This window comes from Scaptodrosophila lebanonensis, unplaced genomic scaffold (genome assembly GCF_003285725.1).
Source record: "Scaptodrosophila lebanonensis strain 11010-0011.00,11010-0021.00 unplaced genomic scaffold, SlebRS2 tig00000118-arrow-arrow-pilon, whole genome shotgun sequence".
NCBI classification, from domain to species: Eukaryota; Metazoa; Arthropoda; class Insecta; order Diptera; family Drosophilidae; genus Scaptodrosophila; species Scaptodrosophila lebanonensis.
The window spans coordinates 815508-836958 of record NW_022060578.1 but is presented as its reverse complement, the minus strand read 5'-3'; the positions used below and the strand labels follow the sequence as shown (position 1 = coordinate 836958).

General features: G+C 42.1%; 1 protein-coding gene across 1 annotated transcript; it reads right to left on the bottom strand.

Moving 5' to 3' along the window:
* Positions 1 to 3738: 3738 nt before the first annotated feature.
* Positions 3739 to 12812, bottom strand: LOC115628526 (POU domain protein 2). The gene is made up of 4 exons (XM_030524686.1): positions 12605 to 12812; positions 10193 to 10249; positions 5376 to 5563; positions 3739 to 5303 (listed from the first exon to the last, which is right to left on the bottom strand). Exons 1-4 carry the CDS (start codon positions 12789 to 12791, stop codon positions 4128 to 4130), a joined length of 1608 nt encoding a protein of 535 aa, XP_030380546.1. The 5' UTR covers positions 12792 to 12812; the 3' UTR covers positions 3739 to 4127.
* Positions 12813 to 21451: the final 8639 nt, after the last annotated feature.

Genomic DNA, 21451 nt, shown 5'->3' with positions numbered 1-21451 from the left:
TTCAAAGTCGGGACACCCAACCTTAGCTTTTTTACTTGTTTTTTCTGTATCAGACCCAGAAGGAGGAATGGTAGGTAGGAAGGATGACGAGACGAGTCCAAACCGTAGTGCTCGGCTTCCTGTCTGTCTGTCTCAATCACTTCTGCTTACAAATTTTTAAAGCATGATGAAAATTTACATAGAACAGTTTTTTTTAAACACACAAAGAATTTATCAGATCCGAATCAGATTCCGAAGATGTCAGATAACTTATGATATAGCTTTAGAATAGTTTTTGTATCAAAAGTGTATTTATTTGTAAGATATGGCAACCAATTAGCGTATCGAGCATGTTGTAGTTGATCTGATGGCGTTGCAACACTAGTGGGTCGCGGATGGTGACCATACCATAGATAACCAAAAGCACAATAAATAATATTTTGTAAATTCTTATATAGTATTTACATACTTACAAGTATGTATGTACAGGCGAGTTTATATGCCGTCGCACTACTTTAAGCAACAACATGCTCTCATATCTAAGTTTTAATCCCGCAGCTTAGATTTCAAAGGGTTGATTTTCTCCTTGTTTTCCCCCCAATGCCGTCTCCTGTTATTCCTTTGTTGTTAGAGTAAATAAAAGTCACTTGATGCGATTTTTATGATGTGCGTTAAATGATTACAACACTTGAAATGGTCTCAAATTGTCAGAAAAAGAGCGTTTTTTTTCGTTTTTTGGGCTTTTGTTTTCTTAGCCCATTTTTTTGTATGCTTGGTGTGCGTTTGGGTGTGATTGGATGGGTGCTATCTAAAAGCACTTGCGCCCGTTCCTTACTGAAATTCGGCCCCAACCGGAAGTTTTGGGAATGTGTAAGTTAATTAAATGTATAAACATGCCAGAGAAATAATTCTGATGGTGTGGATTTCACTTTCGCGCCCTTTGATATTCTTTTGTTTGGTGTTTCTTTGATTTTGGATCGTGTTCTCGTAGGCAAGCACTAATTGTCAAATGCATTAGGGGCGGATGAAAAGGGTGCCGGCAACACCTTGGAGTCAATTTTTCAAATTGTGTAAAAAGAAATTGCAAACTCAAACAATTTCCACTAAAACTTATTTTGGCAATACCTCTACTGGCAGCTCTTCAAATGCTACAATTTCTGTATTGTGATTGACAGTTTGTTTGCCTCCATGTCTTGGGGCACACATAATCATTGTCGTCATTTTTATGCTTCCCTAGACATATACTTACATACGTATAGTATATATACTTGTAAACACAAACGCACCCTATTTGCTTTGTGTACAAATATTGAATTGGCGCTTTTTCTAGCTTTTTTCCAGTCAAATATTTGCTGGCACGAGCCCATACTTTTAACTTTTCAATTCAGCTTGGAGTCGTGAGTATATGTACTATACTTATATAAGTAAGTATATCTACTATACTTGTATAAGTATACTTACTTATAAGTAGTATATATAGATATGTATCCTATTTGATATTTTCTTTGTTTCGCCGGTCCCTCTTTCTCGGGCATTTTAAGCTTGTTTGCTTAATTTTCGTATGCGGTTTCGCTGCTCAAAATATTTGATTTCTCTTTGTATGTACTTACTACATACTCGTACATACTACTTATACATATGTATGTATATACTATAGCCTTTCATATTTTCATTGTAATTCAATTGTATTTTCTGTTTTTTGGCTGTTGTTTTATTCGAATGTTTGCTCAAGTCTCGTGTTCACTTGACAGACGACGACAACAAAGACCTCGAAAGGGGTGTGCCTCTGGTTCAAGGATTTCGTTTTGCTCCTGGTTGCTTCATCGTCCGTGACAAGCAGACACCCGCCAATTGAAATTCAAAGCAGAAAATGCACATTCAATCACGCAGAAATCGAACATATGCTTGTTATGTAATTGTGGAGCACTTTTAATTTGCTCGCATAAAACCGCACTAAGGACCTGTGCATGTTGCTGGCAGGAGCGTCTGATGTTGATGCGGGGGCCATAAAGGATCTACATACAAGTAGTACACGACTAAACACAATCTTCTGCAATGAAACTTCATATCTACTTTCTAGAATTAAATTTCAGAGCTGCAGAAGGGTACAACGCAAAACTTAATATTCGTTAGCATTGTCGCGCTCTGTTTATTTGTACAAGTAGTTTGTTATATTTGGGGAGTTAGCCAGCAGCTTGATTAATGATGCCTCGGCGCATTATTATTAAAACGCATTTGAAATTTTCATGAAATTGTTATAAATGGAACAAGTGAGACAATGTAGAGCGAGAAAACACATTTTTCAAATCCTGCCACTTCAAATGGAATCAATTTTGCCAATGCAGCGGCATGGGTCGGCCCAGTAAAATCTATTAAAGAGCTAGAATCTTTTGCAGCCGATCTAAGCGCGCCTTAACGCATGCCCCAAATAATAGCCTCGAGCGATGTAAGGCCGAACGTCCACCCACCCCATTGAATGGGCTTGGGTTATGGCTTTTTGTTTGACCAGTGAAACGACCAGAAGCTGCTGGGCAGCTGAGCTGAGCAGCCAGGCCATTTTGAATATGCCAGAAATTGGATTTGGATGTGGGCTTGGGATTGGGCTTGGGCTTGGCCTGCCTATCGGCATTATTTCGGTTGAAAATTCAAAGTGATTTTCGTTGAGGACATTCCCATTGACCAGTTGAACAAGCGGCCGTCTGCGAATGACTGATAACATTCAAGGAGCAACGCTCTGTGTCGAGTGTTCCAATTATGTGTGAGTGGTGCTCGAGGGTTGTAGAGGGTTAGTTGTAGGATTTTAATAGGTAGCCACCGGGCACTGTGCCTTTTGATGTGTGGCAGCAACTGAAACGTACATATATTAGATTATAGTATTGAAAGGAGGATGGACAGAGGATATAAGCGAGAGTAACTTAAGGGAATCGGTGTAATGTTTGATGTTTTTAGAAGAGTCTAATGCTATTTCCATAAAATTAAAAATATCGAGCTGCTGAACTTTTAATCTAAATATTGCAAATGCAGAGCTGAATGAAGGAGCCAAAATAGAGAAATAATATTTCAGTGCGCCATATGACGTGCCAGTACGTGAGAAACCCTTTTCCATCTTCCCTTCTTTTCTGGCTTTCACATATCGCATTGTTCCAGGGACAATGCCTCTTTGGGCCGGCTTTGGGGTTGGAGACGTGGTGTAGGCTGGCAAAAGGATTTACACGCTTGCTTCCATATACAAATAAGGGCCTCTCTCTCTTTCTCACCCGTCTATGTCAAATCCATTTCGACTGTCGCACGGCAGAGATGAAGTGATTTCTTATCCAACAAATCCACTTCCAAAAAAGGGGTGGCCAGTGTGAGTTCGGATATGTATGCGTGTATGTGTGTGTGCGTGTGTGTGCGGGGAAGGAAGTTTATTAAAAAATTGTGTGTTTGTGTTTGGCGCGTGGCTGGCAAACGGACAAGCCGGGCAAGTCTTTGGCCTTTTCCTGGAATGGGGAAATCAGTTAACTAAATATGAAGTTAAATATTAAATATTTATTTAGGGAGCTACTAACGAGATCCAAGTGCCCCACTTGGACGGCAATTGACAAAACGAACCGTTGTTTAAAGGTTTTAAAATTACTTTTATTGAAATACATATGCATTACGTCTAAATATTAAGATCAATTTACAATTGGACATCGTACAACAATATCTGTATCCTGTATGCATAATAAATGTATTTGTCTATATACTTTTACATACATACTCGTAGTGGTTAGTAATAATGGAGAAACACAAAACAGCTAAGATAAATACTTGGGCAAAATTGAAAAATTCGTACGTCTAGGAACCTAGGAACTCTATGTTGTTGCAGTAGCTGGATGCACTGTTCCAATATACGAGTAGATGCATACCGCCAGAGTGCTCTGGTATGCACAGTTTACACGTGTTAATATAAATTCGTTATAGATTTCTGATACGGCTGGCTATCACCTAAGTTGTGGCTACCATTGGGGCATCAGGATGACCCCACGACTGATATGGAGAATGGAATGCTTGGGAAGATTCGGAGCGCCTACTCTAGGGGACGAGCTAGTTATATGTACACAAACTGTGCGCCATTAGAAACTACTCTGAGGGCCAGTCGCCGCTTCGCTGTAGTACCAACATCATTCGCCCTTGATGGCATAATGAGGAGACAGCGAGCTGATCGAACTTCCGCAGAGGGAGACGGCTTCCAGGAGGGCATTGCCACTAGCGTTGCCATTGGACATGTTCATGTTGAGAGCTTGCGGTGGGTATCCAAAGGCATGACTGCTTAGCGGCGTGCCTGTTGGACTGTCCAGATCCAGCGAAGGATTGATGCGCTTCTCTTTCTGACGTCGATTGCAGAACCACACGCGCACCACCTCCTTGTCCATGTGCAGCTGCTCGGAGAGCTGATTTATCTCGTCCGAGGTGGGCTTGCAGTTAAGCAGAAACGCCTTTTCTAGCGTGGTCCGCACGGTGGTTTCGATGGACGTGCGCTTCTTCCGCCGACGCCCTAGTATGCTCTCTGGTGTCGCCAAACTACTGGTCATGGTGTTGATGTTGAACACGCCGCCCGACTTGGCCACACTTGTGTCTGCATCTTCAAGCCATTTCTGCAGCAATGGTTTCAGCTTGCACATGTTCTTGAAACTAAGATTTAGGGCCTCGAAGCGCGAGATGGTTGTCTGGGAGAAGTCGTTGCCATAGAGCTTGCCCATGGCCAGCCCTACGTCGCCCTGGGTAAAGCCCAGCTTAATGCGGCGCTGCTTGAACGTTTTGGCAAACTGTTCCAGCTCCTCCAGATCGGTAGTTTCTTCGGGCGACTGATCGAGCGTACGTGCTGCGTTGGACATGGCAGCGGCTACGGTGGCGGCTCCGTGGTGCTGTTTGGAGTTCTGTGGAGTGCTCGTTGTTACTCCATAACAATGCGAAGGCAGCATGCTAGGCGTGTTAGGCGTCAGAACGGCGCTGCTCATGCCCGGACCGGGAATGGAAGAGTTGGGAGGCGTCTTCTGCTGCTTGCCATGGCGACCAACTGGACTTAGAGAGGGACTGCGTAGAGGGGATTTGGCCGGAGGCCTCGAGTAGTCTGTGCCTGTGCTCATTTCCTGTTGCTCCTGCTGTTGTTGTGCCTTCATTTGTTGGAGTGCCTGGAACTGCGCCAGCGCTTGCAGGGAGTTCTGGAGCAGAAACTGGGTGGCCATATTTGGATTTTGGAAGGAATCGGGCACCATTTGCCGCACCATTTCGATGTAGCTCTGCAATTGAAGCTGCAAAGCCTGATGCATGTCCTCCGGCCTGAAGCACATCGAATTCTGCATCAAAAACGGTGCCAGCGGAGTTTGTAAGCCACTCAGGAGGTTTGGTGAGACTTGATGGTCGGTAGCAGGCTGCTGCTGATCCTCTACTGGCTCGTCGACTTCTGATGCCGCACGCTTTGGTGTGCTGCGCGCCAGGTTTAACACCTCGTCCTTCAGGTCCGGACTGAGCTCACGCGCACTGCGCTTGTTGCTTAGATTTTGAGGCGCCTCACAGGTCTCGTCCTCCTCCTCCTCCTCGTAGCTCTTGTCGCAGTCTGGAAGTGAAAAGGGGAACAAGAAAATTGCGTTATCTTACGAGTCAGCAAAGGCAAGGCTGTGCAAATAGTTCAACTATTAATAAAAATATTTTGCTTTTCAATTTTCCAACCCAATGAAGTTCAAGTAGCCAGTGCTGCTAACAACACGCTTCGCATAATTTGATTTTAACCCAGTCTCAGCCTCCTTTGTGGCCCCTTGGCTTCCTAAACTGTCTTCACTTTTCAATATTTCTGCCTTTTTAAGGCAAATTTTATTCAATCTTCCAATTGAGTGCACGCCGACTGGCGCTTTTATGTCCTTGGGTTGTTCGTCTTGTGGTTTGCCTGCTGCAATTCCGATAAACGGTCAACTGGAAGGGTTTCCTTTGTGGCCATGTAGATGGCCAATTTTCGCATACAGAGTCGGAAAACTCAATCATGCATAATAATTCACAATACCATTATATACTATAGGCAGATATTTGATGTTTTTGCAGCTGTTGTAATAGAAATGCTATCTTTCCTATTGAGAAATGCGCAGCATCTCAAATTTCAATTTCAAATTGGGCTTTCATAATTGTCCTGAAAATATTGACAGGCTCGCTGCTAAATAATGGAGCTGACAATAGCATTGAGCTTCCGGAAAAGAAACTTAATATAATCGTGCAATAACTAAAGCCTAACTTAACCTTGTGATCGACCAGGTGTCCCATGAACAAAGATAAAAGGTTTAAATGATTCCATTAAATGATACTTTTAACCCGCTTTGCGAGTCAGTGCCGGCCGACCATCTAACCGCCTAATCCTACGGGTGGTGGGCAAGCCATGTGCCAAACTTTTGGATTGGATGCATGTGGGCAGCTGTTTTTATGACTTGTACATGTAAAAAATCGTTTTATATAATTAGCTGAGACATTTGCCGAAAATAAACTAGTGCGAAAACATGCTACATATGCAAGGGTTACCCGGCCCATACATACTATCGTATATACACGTAGCAGTGTGTATTTGCCGATGTTGTATCATTGTAAAATTTTTTAAAACACCCTCGGACGATGCAACCCTTAAACTTGAGGTAGGGGTGTCAAATTTAAACAATTCGTAACAATTGTACGTTGCTTTACATGCAGGGGGTGCGCCCTGCGATTGGCTTGCAAATAACCCCCGTTGCAAAAGGGTTCCTGGTGGCCCATTGCAAATGGCACCGATGCAGGCAGGACGTCTCTGGAACAACGTTGCAACTTGCATTGTTGTGATTGAGTCAAATAGAAGTCAAGAAGCTACATGCGCAACTCTTGCTTCAGGTTTTCCACTCTCATCTTTTCTGTAGCGTTCTCGAGCTCTTTCAGTTCCTTGCAGATCGCAGCTAGAGACTCACTTGCTTTGTTTGTTTTCAACGATTTTACCCATTTTTCCAAACAACACGGTTCCAATGGGCCCCAGACATCGTCCAGGTGCTGCCGGGCCACTCGCTGAGTGTCCCATTATTGTTATTGGTACTGGTTTTGTCTATTAAGGCAGATGTGTTGTCGTATTTCTGGTAGGGCCGCACAATGGAAATGTGTGAACGTTTTACTGACAAATGAAATATTCGCCGTTCAGTTTGTTTCGGGGTTTGTGTGTGTGTGTGTGTGTGTATTTACTTAGGGGATGCTGATCTGAGGGGATACTTTTGGACAAAAGTGCATCTACATACGCGTAGTGCCGTGCGATTGATGGGAATGATATGGTATGCTATTCCGTGCCGACTAATCTAATTATCTGTATTCTAGTCTCTAGTCCAGCAAAAGTTGATCTCAAATACGATGCAATTTAAAAAAAAAAAGTTTAAAAAGATATTGGTTTCAAATTGGATAATGGGAAGGTTGTTCTAGTACCTGACATGGTTCATCAAACGCGTAATAGGTAAGAATAATTCTCGTTTTATAGTATATACCTTCATTTGATGATTCAAACTAGCGCAAAGGCGAGAAATCATATCCTTGTATAGATAGAAATCCGAAGGCGGGTAGACGGATACTATACGAGTATGGGCATAAGGTATTATGAGCCACATTACGTATGAGAATAATATGCTAATATTGACTTGTAACTGCAACTGCAGAGGACTTTCCACGCTCTGTGTAGAATGCGTGTCTGCCTTTCTGCGCCGCTAAAGAAGGTGGCTGCCAAAGCATTTTAAAAAAGCACACAATCAATCAAAACCAATCATTATACGCGTACTATAATGCGCAAAAAGGGGCGGCAGCACCCAATAAACACACATTGTGCCATAATTCCATGTTACCCCAACTACAATTAACATCACGCAACAATAATCCTTGCGTACCCTTTCGCGCGTCAAGGAGGCGTTCGATTTGAATACAAAAAGCCGACGAAGCGCAGTCAACAAGTTGCGTTTCCCATAAGCACCACTTAAAAAACGAGTATCCGTGGCTGTCGGGGTCGTGGCGAACCCTTCACTTAGGCGCACGCTTTCACACCTCAACGCTATTCAAATGATATGTTAAACAGAGTGGCAGGAAGCAACAGTTGATTGGCTGCGGGCAGGGTATTCCTCGTTTTTTGTTAAGGCCTGTGACACAAGAGCAACCCTTTTTGCTGAGTCTGTTGTTGTTGCTGTTGTGACACATTTGAATACTCTCGCATTATGAAGGACGAATATAAACTAGGGCTGTTAGCACCCTAACGGAACAAGGACTTGCTACCTAATTTGTGTAAACCAATAAAAATACAATTTTAATTACAATTATCAGACGCCGTAACCCCAAGACGACCTTATAACGCATTTACATAGTACTTGGCAACCCTGTTAATTTATCCAGCACAAAGGGTGGGTTCCGCTCTCCATGGTTGTGCCCTATGCATGTTTTTGCATAGATTAGTTGCAGTTTGTTATGATCTGGGGAGGGTCGCCCGCTGCAGCATTATATAATTGCTGGCAATCATTTAAATGCGCAGTTCTACCAAAAATTTACATTTGACAAATTGTTGTTTTTGTTTGTGCCCTGGGTTTGAAGTAGGGACCGGGGTCGGGGTCAAAAGTGTGCGATTCGTGTGCCGAGAAGCAGGGACCTTTTGTAGTTAAGCGGGTGGTGGTTGCTATTTGCTTTTCAGAGAACTGCGAGGCATTATTTGGACATTTATCTCTGGGCCTGTCAGAGTGTTTTGACGCTGTGCGCTATCGTGGGTGTAGGCCTGCCTATATGGCGACTACGGAAATGCCCTAAGTCCGGTAAATGAGCTTTTCTCATCTTCAATGATTTAACAATGTCTGTACTTTTCCTAACTTTGAAAAAAAAGCACAAAAATCTTAAATACTTATGCTCTGCAATTAAGAACAATTTTAATATTATTTAAGAAACTTTTGCCTATTTCCCGTATTAGTTCTACCAAGCCGGACCAAAAATTCATTGTACGCACAGAAGATTCTTTTAAATTAATCGCTAATAACTTTTCTTAGAATTCACCGATTCGGATTTGATATATATGATTGATAATAGTGTATAGATGTATAGTAGCTTTTGAAATGTGGACAGTATTGACGTAATTCTGCAGCGGGAACAGGGGGGAAAGCAAAAAATAAAATAATCTAATGTTGCCTATTGACTAGGAGCGTTTACATATCAAGTTTGGTTAATGTGCGCTCAGCTGTTACCGAAATCCAGGCGTTCATCCATACGGATGGAAGGACAGACGAACGGACGACGACTTCGATTTCTCTCGTCAAGCTTATAAAGAAAATAAATACTTTGTGCGGTCGGAGATGCTTCCTTTTGCATGTTATATACTTTGCATAACCCTAATAGACCCCTTTTACCTTATTGGTAAAGGGTTTAAAAATCCTTGTCCTGCTCAGTAAGCAACATGAATGACAAGTTTGCTTATTCTAGATTTTAGATTTTAGCCTTCATGGCTAAGCCACAGGCTAGAACAAACCAGAGCAAGGCCGGAACATTATTATTATTAAGAGCATTTTTAGACAAAAAATTGTTATGTGGTTAAAGCATTTCATCGAAAGCAAGGTGAGCAACACAAATGAAAATGCATTTATTCTCTTTAACAGGAAACAGGAAAGAGGACTGCGTTTGTTCTTTGGTGGCAGAATTCATATCAGACATCTAACAAATTTTTATGTTGCTTTTGGTGTGTACTTTCTTTTAAAACTCACTATGTTATATAATTTCGTGCAACGCCATTTGGTATGTATGGTGATTAAATTTAATTTTCGTGGGTTTCGCGGCATATAAAACCAGAATATGGTGTGTGTTCACGGTCTGAGCTGACATCTATGTTTCTTCCCTATAATTCTTAAAATATGAACTGGCGTGTCTCACTTCGGTCACACTTTCGTCACGTGCGCCTTATGCAGTAAGGAACCTATCAATGCATACAACTATACCTAGCGCAAACGCATCCTTTTGATGTCGGGGGTTGCTGCCAGACAGCAGACAGTATCAATAAATATTTTTCGGCTATAAAAAGAAAAATACTGTGAGCAGCGCGCGTGCACCTAATGTGAGTCTGCCACAAAGTGGCCACAGCTCGGTCCCCGTGCCGAGCGAGGAGACCCTCAAAAATTGAAACATGTTCCCTGAATTGTGGTAAAGGATTAGAGGAAACTGCAGTTTCTTTCTTGCTACATACCTGATAAAGATCGCAGAGGTGACGGCGGGGTCGGTGAGTTTGACATGCGTCGCAAAACTGGAAAGGAGAAGTAGGTGGTGCGGTTAGTTTTGCAATAAAATCACGTATGGCCGCATAATTTTGACAGCTTATATGGCAAAAGCAATTAGGTGTAGATATGCAAAAATCATGCTTGGCCGATTATCGATTATTCAGTAAAAGCCTTCGCAATCGAATGCGTTGCACACTCGAGGGGTTCCAACTGAGGGTAACGCACCCTTAGTTCTATCTTTCTTCCTCCCATCTTTGACCATTTCGAGTGGCCGTTGCTCAAATTTGTTAATGCCGTTGACTATTTATTTATTATACTTCATGTTTTCGCTACTCAGCAGTCGCAAGCTGTAAACTTTAATGCAAATGGCACGTTTTCCTCCGCTCTGTCAATTTGTTGCAGACAGCGGGCAATGACAACGCCCAGTTGCATGTGGCGTTGTGGTCCGTGCCTCGGTTTGTGGTGAGTGGCTCTGACACATTTGGGCAGAGTCTGCCTGCCTCAAAGGCAGGCAGTGTCTGTCCATCTGCCCATATGCCAATCTGTCCACTTGGCTCGTAAAATGTCCATTAGTATTTACGGTTTTTATAGCGCAACATGCAAAGTTTTCTGGCCATGCTACGATAGTCGTAGCACTCGGATAAGACTTTTCTCACTTTAATACTTTGTATGGTGAACGCTGTCATGCAAATCCGCATACATCCACATACACAATCCTATTGCCAAATTTCAATAGGACCGAGAGTGGCAAACAATCCATTCCCCTAAACGTTATCCTGGTCCACTCACAGAGCATACCCATGCTTAGCCACTTTTTATGCCATTTGCCTTTCCTTTTTTTTGGTTTGCAAAGTAGATATTAAATTTATAGCTCCCCCGGGGCGTAAACAAAGTAGTGTCCTCTGCTCAGCATTTGCCACAATGAAGAGGGACACAAGAGTAACAAAAAAGTAACATATTTTTACGACAATATATGTACGCTGCATGTTCTCGCCCGAATCCTTGTGCATAATGTCCAGGCACTGGCCATCCGTATTACAAATATACAGATTACGCCAAAAGTCAAACTCACGCCATTGGACAGTGTGTTGATATAATGGGGGATATGTGTGTAGATGCTACTAAAAAAATTACTTTGCTTTTGTTTGCAATGTGAGGGGGCTTATACATACATATATTCGAATTGCCAGGGGAGTCCTAGTAGCGGTTTTCATTCAGCGATTACACTACGTGCAAAGGAATGGATTTGCTCGTCCTTGATTTTCAAAAGTCAACTAATCTGCATGCAGCACAGTGAGAAGTTCGGCCGAAGGGGAATTCAATAGGGTCATGAAAAGCAATTTATAAGGCAATGCCAACACCGCATTTCCGTGTACTTTCTTCGGCTTAAGTGTAATTACAGAAAATTTGGCTATTGTGGTTAGCTACAAAATATAGAATTTGTTTATGGTCAAAAAGATCTAACAGAAGAAATTTATAAAAGATGCACGACCTTCCAGCAGTTTTTAAGGGAAAAGGTAAGGCCTTTTTTGGTTGTTTTTTATGTGACTGCAAAATAACTGGGACAGGTAGCAGGAAAAGAGCAAGAACTGTGTGTGACTGCTGCAGGATGTGTGCCGAATAAACAAAGTATGATCACACGCTCAGTGGGTCGTCGGCCCTAACAGCTGCCGCCAAGGCCCAGGCATCGTATGCAAATCTGCAGGAGGCGGCCACACCGCATTATGCAGATAATGGACAATCACAACCCGGCATTGGCGTAGCAAATGTCCTGAAATTAGAATTGTCTCGACCCTGACACTGACGTGTGGGCGTGCTCATTGTAATCATCGGTATTGGTAGTTGCGGAATGGTAATAAAATGTATTGTCATTATTGGCATGAAAGTGAAAGTTGATACACAACTAAAATTGTCCACTCTAACCTACAAATGCATGCCTGCATAAGAACTACATATACATACATATGTATGTACATATGTATGTATGTATGTATGTACGCGCGAAGGAGTGCTATTTTTTACGACGTTTTAGAATTCTATTCCGAAAATGAAATACTTTGATATTGCTTTGAAAATAAGTGAATTAAATTTTTCATTTTGAAATTTCATTTCACAAAGTTGTAACTTACATACATACATATGTATATATTTTATGATTATAAAAGTTGCGCAAGTATGTACATATGTATGTATGTATGTAAATAGTGCCACCATTAATTCAATTTCAATTGTGACACCCTGGTAAGTACGTAAAAAAGTTGGCAACTCTATTATTAATTTGACATAACACAAATGATGAACTGCCTTCAGAAATACATATGTATGTATGTACATATGTACGTATGTACATATGCATGTATGCAAATTAATTTAAGACGTACAATGTGCTGAATCCTTGGGCTCCTCTCGTTCCCGCTTCACACACGCATCCTTGCTGTCCAGTAGATTCGTAGGCGGTTTACTGGCGGCTTTTGTTGAGTGCACTTGCACCGCAGCCGCTGCCGAAGCGGCTATTGAATTATTCCCCGTTTCCCAGAGTCTTTGTTGTTGTTGCTGTAGCACCATCATCTTTGCAAACAAAAATCGCCTTAGCACACACACGCACCAGCTGATTCGCAATGTTAATTAACTATTTAATATTTATAAAATATGCAAATAGTAATTTATTTATTTCAATTTGCGTTGATCACTGCTTCGTACTAAGAGTTGCAAGTCACGACGCAAAAATTCGAATTCGTTTCTATCGCACTTTCTCAACCCGACTGACGACCGTCTCGTCGTATGCGCTTGCCATATGCAACTAAAACACTCATTTTTTTGTCGCTTGCTGCTTGCCGTTGCTCGCACAGCCATGCAGCCAGCGCCGTTATGTGCATGCGATTGCGTGTGTGTGTGTGTGCGCTGAGTATGTGAGACACACCGACATGGTTTATGCAGGAGTTTTTCCTTGTTTTTTGTTGTTGTACTTTTCCACTGATTCTGTGTGCATGTGTGAGTGCGCTCGGTATTGTGGCGTTTCGTATTGCCCTTCGCAGGGTTTTGCATTCGCTGTGCATGTGTGTGTGTGTGAGTGTGTGCATTGGTATAAAAGGAAATTCATTTTCCTTATTTTACTACTGCGACATTGTTTGGCCTCTGCTCGCTCACTCTCCCGTCTCACTCAAGCAAAACTCACTCACACTCGGGAGCACGCTTACGACACGCACACTGTGGCAAACAACCCCGCACCGTTTGTCGTTTACTTTGTGGAACGTATTTCTGTCGTTGGCTGCATTCTAATCAGACTTTTTATATACACGGCTTTTTGTTGTTGTTGTCCATTACCCCTGAGCAATACTCACATTAGCATACGTAGCGGGTTTAGTGGCTTTACTTGAGTGAAATGGGTGTGGTCTATGCACTTTTACATACATACCTACAATATGTGTTGACGTGCACTGCTTTATTGCCAATAAAGTCTATGCAGTTTTTCTCAGATATATACTATACCCAATTTCCCCAGCTGAATCATAATTAAGTGGTGTGGGGATAACAGCAAAGTTGCAACTTATAAGATAATAAGGACCTATGAACAATTTGAAGTGAAAGTGAACTCAAGCAGCTTACATTTCTAAATTCGTACTAACATCAGGCGAACATTAAAAATGAGTGCATACATATACCCATTTACAAGTTTTTTCAAATTTTAATTTTTGGGTGATTTTGAATACCAAGTCTACCTCATAAATCCAGACATCCCTGCATTCTTACAGAAAGGCAGACGGACGGAGGAGGGTAAAAGTGGGACGGATAGACGAATATGGCTAGATTTACTTGTATAAGTAGATTCGGATCAATATATTGATCAAGCATTTGTACATACGTAGATCTTTCTAGGGTGTGCTTTTGAACATATCATTTGCATATACGTTTGTAAATAAATAACAACAAAGTTTTTGGCATAAATTTAAAAGTGATTTTTTACAAAAAGGATACAAAAGTATATACTATAGTAGTTGCTATGGAACTAAAGATTATAGTGAGGATGATAGCTTATGAAAGCTATGTAAAATAGAGACCTGCTGAATAGAGAATTGCTAAATAGAGAATTGAGAATTGTCACATATGTGTGTACACATATATGTACATATGTTTAGAGTTTATAGTACACCGTTTAAATGTGCTCAATTTCTTTTAGATATCTTAATAAATGAGAGTGTGGTTTTCATATTGGTTCTATAGCAGCAATCAAAAAGATTGGACATCTCTACACACTAAGTTTGGTGTCTCTAGATGTTTTGGATCAAAAATTCTCGGTGTTAGTAAGGACCATCAGATTTTTGACAGTACACGTATATACTTAGTTTTGCGCCACTGTAAGGAAAGCGCATACTACTATATACCAACGATTGACGCCCATAACGACGAGCATTTTGGTGTGATTATACTCACGTATATAAGCAGAAAAACACATTCATACAAGAATCAAGGCGGTCATTGGACTGAAAGTTGGGTGTAATTATAACAAGTGTTGCTGTTGATATGCTTGTTGTTGCTGTTGCTGTGTGGTGCAGATATGGTAGGATGTTGGTAGTTGGTGAGACGTTTCCCTGTGTACTTGACTTGAAGGTGGGCGAAGGTGTGTGAGTGTGTGTGTGCTTGACTATGTATATCTATATACTTGTACTCTTTGCATGGACGGACGTGTGGGGAAGTCCCCGAACTGGGCCTGCCCCACAAGGTCCTGAACAGTGCAGTTCGGTGACAGCGCATTTTATGATTATGAGTGCACGGGCTGGTCGAGCTGCTATTGTTTTTTGCCTTCCACAGAACTTTGTAGAAAGGAGGAACTGAGAAATGTAAAGGTTTGGGCGTTGGCGTGGCTTTGTATGTGTGTATGTGTGGGGGTTGGGGTTGGGGTTGGGGTGTTGGTGGCACGAAACATTTTAATTAAAACTGCAAAATTAATGTTTGTTTTGTGCTCCTTTCTGCGGAAGCTTAACGCTTGCAGAGAACCGCATTAAAGTCTTGCAATGATTTAAGGGCGCAGCAGTGAAAATCAATAGCCAAATACTACCCCAAAAAACAAATGCAAACTAATTTCAATAGTTATCCTTTTGACTTCGTCCTGTCTACTTGTCAGAGCGCCACCGTTCGCAGTCTGATTAAACTTGTCACTGGGAAACAAAAGATAAACAGCCTCGGTCGACAGTGTCTATGCAATTTGATTATTTGCCAAAAACAGACCACGCAGGACAACGACAAGGCTCTAAGCACAGACAGATACTCGTAGACTGGCAGATGGACTAAACATACGCACACGCAGATGGCCGGACGGCTGTAAATGTAAATACGACTGGCAACAGAAAAGTTTTTGTTGAAATTAATCAAGAAACTAAACGCTTGGCAGGACCAAACCGAAGGGGCGCACTTTGCATGACGAACCGTGGGCAAGCACGCAGGCTGGCAGGCAGGCAGTTAGATTTGGGGGAGGCTGTTCCTGCGGCTGAGGTTACGGGATAGCCAGAATACAGAACAATGCTCAGTTGTTGTGGGTGAAATTTGCTCGTCTTTGTTGATGTAGAGAATTAAAATGACATACCAATTTTCGTTAAGCAAATAAGACAAGGCTTGTAAGTTCCGTGCAAGGGGAGAATCAAGGATGTGAAGCTTTAATGGGTAACTACGTTTCGGTGGAAAGATTTATGGCAACATGGATAGTTGTAGTCATTTTGAATAGCATTTTAAGCATGTGTTTAATTGTGACTAATGCTTGACTCACTGAAAACTCGCGCCAAAACTACGAACCATAAGGAATCGTAACGGAAATCAATGCCAAATGACAATGTGACCGGTTTCTTCCTTTACTTCCGCATTTGATGCTGGGTCCCCCTATTACCTACTACTACCCTACTACCTACACACTCATTTCTCAACGCTTACCGAATTCGACTTTCTTTGATATCTGCCACAAAAAATCGCTGCCTATCGCAACCCTTCGCATCAACGCGAAAAAGATGCATTTTCTACAGATTTTGTTTTCCGTAAAAAACATAAGAAAAGAGCGCGCTCAATTTTTGGGCAAGAAAACTATCAAAAGGAAACTGAAAAATTAAGGGTAGAAATTGAGGATCACTGTCAAAGATTACCCGGGATCTTCCACAGCTTAGCTGTAGGGTAAACACACTTGTACAGTAGCAACCCCATAGGTCCTGCCGCATACATTTTTCCTTTATTTTTTCTTACCTACGCACAATTTTCGGCACTTTGGGGTAAATGCACGGTAATAGTGCGCAATTTTTGTAGGGAAAAAATGTGCGTTGTATTAAAAGTAAAAAAGGTAAAAAGGAAATTTTTTTCAGACATTAAGAATTGGAAATTAATTTTTTTTTGGGTGTTTTTTGTACGATATTGTAGCTGCGTTTCGGGATAACAAAGGAAATGCCGTTGCGGTTATTGGGTGCCGTTGATTTAGTACTGATGGGCAAGGCTTTGACAGGGCCGTTCGTCAGCTAACGGAATTTTTGGCAAATTTTCTCACAAGTAGTTAGCGATCGTTTGAACAGATTTTGCTTATTTTTTACAAAGGGGTGTTTCCCATGCTTGGAGCCAACATACGCCATTTTTTAAAATAGCACAGCAGCTACCCCTTCCTTGCACTGATTTATGCAAATCTAACCCTAACGGCATCTTTGCCGCCATTATGTTGAGTATAAAACCCTCGCCCGCCATTCCAAAATTCGAGTTCAACAGGTCGAAGTTTGTGTTTGGATTTATGGATTTTGCTTTACAACTTGTAAAGCGTCTTTATTGGATTTGCTGCCAACCACTGCCAGCAGACTCGCCCTTATACCACCCCCTGGGCTCAATTGGCCATAAGTCGCTGTCAGGGCGCAGTTGGTAGTGACACCGGTTGCCAGTAAGCTTTTTTCTTTCTTTTTTTTTGTTATTCAAAAGGGACTTTTCTTTGCGTTTTTAAATAAATGGCGAGGGTGTGTTTTTACGTCGACATGTCAGAGGTTACCTCATGCAATTGTGGTTCCAATACTTTTGTATTGTGCCGCAGGGCTGCTAACGCCAGCAAGCCGCAATACCCCTGCCCCCAAGAAACATGCTTACATCCACAGTCACATAAAGTGGTTTTAAATTCCATTAAATAAAGTTGTAAAGGTTATTCCCCGCACTTGAGAATTTTCACGCATATTTTGTTCGCACTTTTGTAAAATTTATTAATATTTTAGTGATTTCAAATGGAGTTTGTGTATTCGCTGGTTGTGTAGTTGGAAGGGCGGTTTCTATGGGTGGCTTAATATTTTGGGTGGCTCAGCTTTGTACTGAATGTATTTTGTGAAATTCTATCCTGGAAATTTCAGCTGAAAGCAGTACTTCAATTTGTTGAATAAATACATCTTGGCCAAAAACAAAAAATGCCAAAAGGCAGTATTCACCTTGATAGGGTCGGATAATTCTAGTTTCAGATTTATTTTAATTTCTTTTTTAAGTTAAAAATGTATAGCTGTTATACAATACACCTACCCCTTGCTTAACACAGGAGTTGCGTACAAAATATGTGATTACGTTCCTAGGTTAAATTTGCCCCGGTTTTAAGGTCCAAACATTTTACAAATTAATAAAATGTGTTAATTATTTAACATTACCAAATAAAGACTTTTAAAAGGCAAACATTTGCAAACGTAAGAAGTGTTAAAGCATTTGGTGCCAGTGGCATATGATCTAATTATAAGCCGTTTTCATATTAAACAAGTGGTTCTCTTGGAAAAAAGGGGCTTGCGATTGTTTAGTGGCATTTAAGGCTCCTTTGTAGCACGTCATATAAGGTAAACGTATTTTTTTCCAACTCTCTTTAAAACATGAATGAATTTACGATTTCAAGCCTTTTTAGGGGTTTTCTATGGTTTAATCATTTATAGGTTCAGTTTATTTAGAGTTAATACTACCCAATTTCGGATTGTTTTCTTCATCCACTGCAATTTTGAATATCAACTCGTTGCTCTTGAACCCTTCAATTAAAAATTAATTAATTAAAACCTTCAATTAAATGAGCAAATTCCACTTCACATTGTATTTTATAGTTGTAAGCAACTGCTGATCATTATTTCTTCCAATATTCATTCAATTTTGACTCCTGTACGTCTTCTCGAGAAAAAAAGAGCCAATTCTAGGCATGGCAATTTTGTTTCAAGCACTGTTTAATGTGTGTAGGGGGGGGGGGGGGGGGTTAGGGAGGAAATTTATATTCTTGTTAGACCAAGTTTGCGGTTAAGGGGTTTAACGAGATTAAAAGAACCAGTCTTTCTATCTATACTATAAGCATGTAAGTATGTATATCTAAACATACATTCATGATTATGGCGCACTATTTCTCCTTAGAGTGGAACTGAGTTGGATTTGTTGAAGAATTCATTGTAAAATATATTCTAATATACAAGTACAGCTCTTACAAATCTAATTGCAAGGAAAAGTCAATAACCAAAGCGGAAAAGCATTTTGCCACATTTTGCGAATTTCCAAATATAACGTACTACTTGTATACTATATATACCAACCCCTCCAACTATGAACGCAATCAAATCGCTCACAAAACGTCCTCCCTGTGATTTTTTTCTGGTTATCAATTAGCAAGCAGACATGAACTCACCTTTGTTGGTGGGGCTGGGGCTCGGACTGGCACTGACATCGAAGCCGAAACGTCCATTGGGCTGTTTTCCCTTCGCTGACTGCCTCATGTAATCGTAAATATTAAGCTCCTTATGCTTATGCTTCAGACGACCACGACCCACATCAACAACAGCTATTCCCGGCACCTCACCCTCATCCCTAACCCCCAACGGCAACGGCCACGGCACGCTGTCTGCGCTAAACTTCCGTATTTCCCTGCTTGCATTGGCGCCGACCGTCAAACTGTGGGCGGGAGGGACTGTTGCTGTTGCTGTTGGTGTTGTTTTTGTTGGCGTCATGGCATTGCTATTGCCATCATAGACAACACCATCCCAATGATTGTTATGCGCGCTGGTACTGGTAGTGGTACTGGTACTGGTGCAGGTGGTGGTGGTGGTTGTGGTGGTGTTGTTGGTGGTGGTGTTGGCAGCCTGCGACTTGGTCAGACTGCTTTTGACCTCCAACAGTCGTAGCTTTAGTGCGTTGTGGTCGTCGTTGTCGTCGTTAGGAATGGGGATGGGGATGGGGTTACGGGATATGCCAGAATGTGGAGGAGGGGGAGGGGGAGGTTCAGAGACGGGGACGGTGTCGGTGTCGTCTGCGGCATTGTCGTTCACAAAATCACGCAGACGTTGCTGTTTTAATTGATGCTCGCGTATGAGACGATCTCGTTCGTGAAAGTGACGAACGAACAGTTGTTCGCCATTGTGTCGAGCTGGCTGCTGTGGTTGCTCCAGGCCGGGTCCTTTTACGGCGATGGTCGTTGGTTGCTGCTGTTGTTGCCGCTTTGACTGTGGCTGTGGGGTTAACGACTTTGTAGCATACGAGCAGGCGCTCGCCAGCTTCTCTGTTTTGGCTGCCGTCAGCTGAGGACGCAGTCTAGGCAGACTATTAATTAAGGTGGCCATGGTAGCTGTTGTTGCTTTTGTCGTTGTGGGCAACACTCTGCTGCCTGGATGGTGTTGTTGCTGCCGTAAATGTAGTTGTTGCTGATAATGATGTTGGAACATAATTTCGTGTAGAGGTATTAGAAACTCTTGCAGGGATTCTTGTGGCTTGGCATTGACGGATGCTGTCGTTTGCTCCTCTCTCTGGGCTTCCCCAAAGTATGACAGACATGTGTGTGGCATCGGCCGCCCCATTGACATCATCATCGTCATCGGCAGTGGCACTGGCAGCGGCAGAGGCAGCGGCAGCGGCTCGACGTCTGCTGCCCCAAATGGCGTCGCAAAAGCGCCGTGCATTGGGCTCATCAGCTGGCCAGCGGCTGTGGGTGGTTGGGGGGGCGGGCTTTCTCTGCTGACTGCTCCGGAAGTTACATATGACGGCGTTTCAATGTCAGCAGCTTCCGCTTGGTTGCTGTAGCTGTAGATTTTGGTGTTGTTTTTGTGTTGACTATAATTATGATATCTGGTGCCGAGGGCGTCGCACTCGACTGCCTGCTCTGTCGGCCCTAAATACCAAGGATTTAGTGCTGCCATTGTTGCGACAATTGTTTTTGGTGTTTGCTGATGACGACAGCCTGCGCCATTTAGCAGCGGTTCGGCTATAAATCAAGAGGGTAAAGGAGGCATAAAAAAGATTGCATTTTTATTAACTTGACAAGCACAAACAAAAATATACTGAAAATTTGTTGTTTTTGGCCCAAAAAAAGGGTTTAATGTACCCAGCTAGGCACGACGCACATCATTATCCACACTTGGTGCGTCGTCATCCCCTAACCCTTTAACAGACACACACACACACACTGACACAAACACACGGAGTTACAAATCAGTTATGCAACTACACCCCTTTGCCACATTCGGCGAATAAAATCATTTTCCTAAAGAGCATAGGAACAGTTGATCCTGTAGCTGCTGCCATATTGCTTGAAGTTATGTCACTATCAATTACTCATCATTATTAAGCACCACCACGCCGATTCCCGGATCCCCATCCCACCTCACGCCACTCCCGGACCGGCTGTGTCACGTTGTCGGGGGTTGCACGCCATTTTTTAAATATTTAATCAGTTCGATCAGCTGCATGGCGTCATGCTCTTCAACTGCTCATCATCGCTGGAGCCATTTATGACTTTGATTGATTATGAATCTGTATATAATTTGTATTTTGCAGTAATTTGGTCATTAGATTGGGTTGGCCTGATGGGCTGAGGGGTGTGCTACGAGGGAAAGAATATTTTAAATTTGAACATTTGTGCGTTGTGTGGGCGTTGTAGGAATAATCGAATCAGACCCGCCTAGAAAGCAATTCTTGTAACTTTATTTCTGAGTAGTGGTGCGTCGACGAATAGCAATGCCAGTTGCCAATTACTGGGCTGACCAAATGGGACATTTTTTATTTTATAAATTTAGTTCTGAAGAAGTATTAAATCTTTAATACAGTTTTTATATAATAAATGGCATATTTCGTACACAAAAACCTCTTAAATATCATCTTGTGAGGTCCCTGAGCAGACAATACTTTCCAAGTAATAATGAGAATATAACGAAAAACACTCATTGCATCCGAATAGTTTAAAGTCGTTGAAGATTCTTGCATGAATACACGGATATATACGCATCGGC

Coding starts and splice junctions, on each gene's coding strand:
- LOC115628526 (XM_030524686.1), bottom strand. CDS start 12,791: ATGATGGTGCTACAGCAACAACAACAAAGACTCTGGGAAACGGGGAAT. Junction 5,564..10,192: donor ACCTCTGCGATCTTTATCAG/GTATGTAGCAAG, acceptor TTTCACTTCCAG/ACTGCGACAAGAGCTACGAG. Junction 5,304..5,375: donor TAGAGGATCAGCAGCAGCCT/GCTACCGACCAT, acceptor TTTTTGATGCAG/AATTCGATGTGCTTCAGGCC.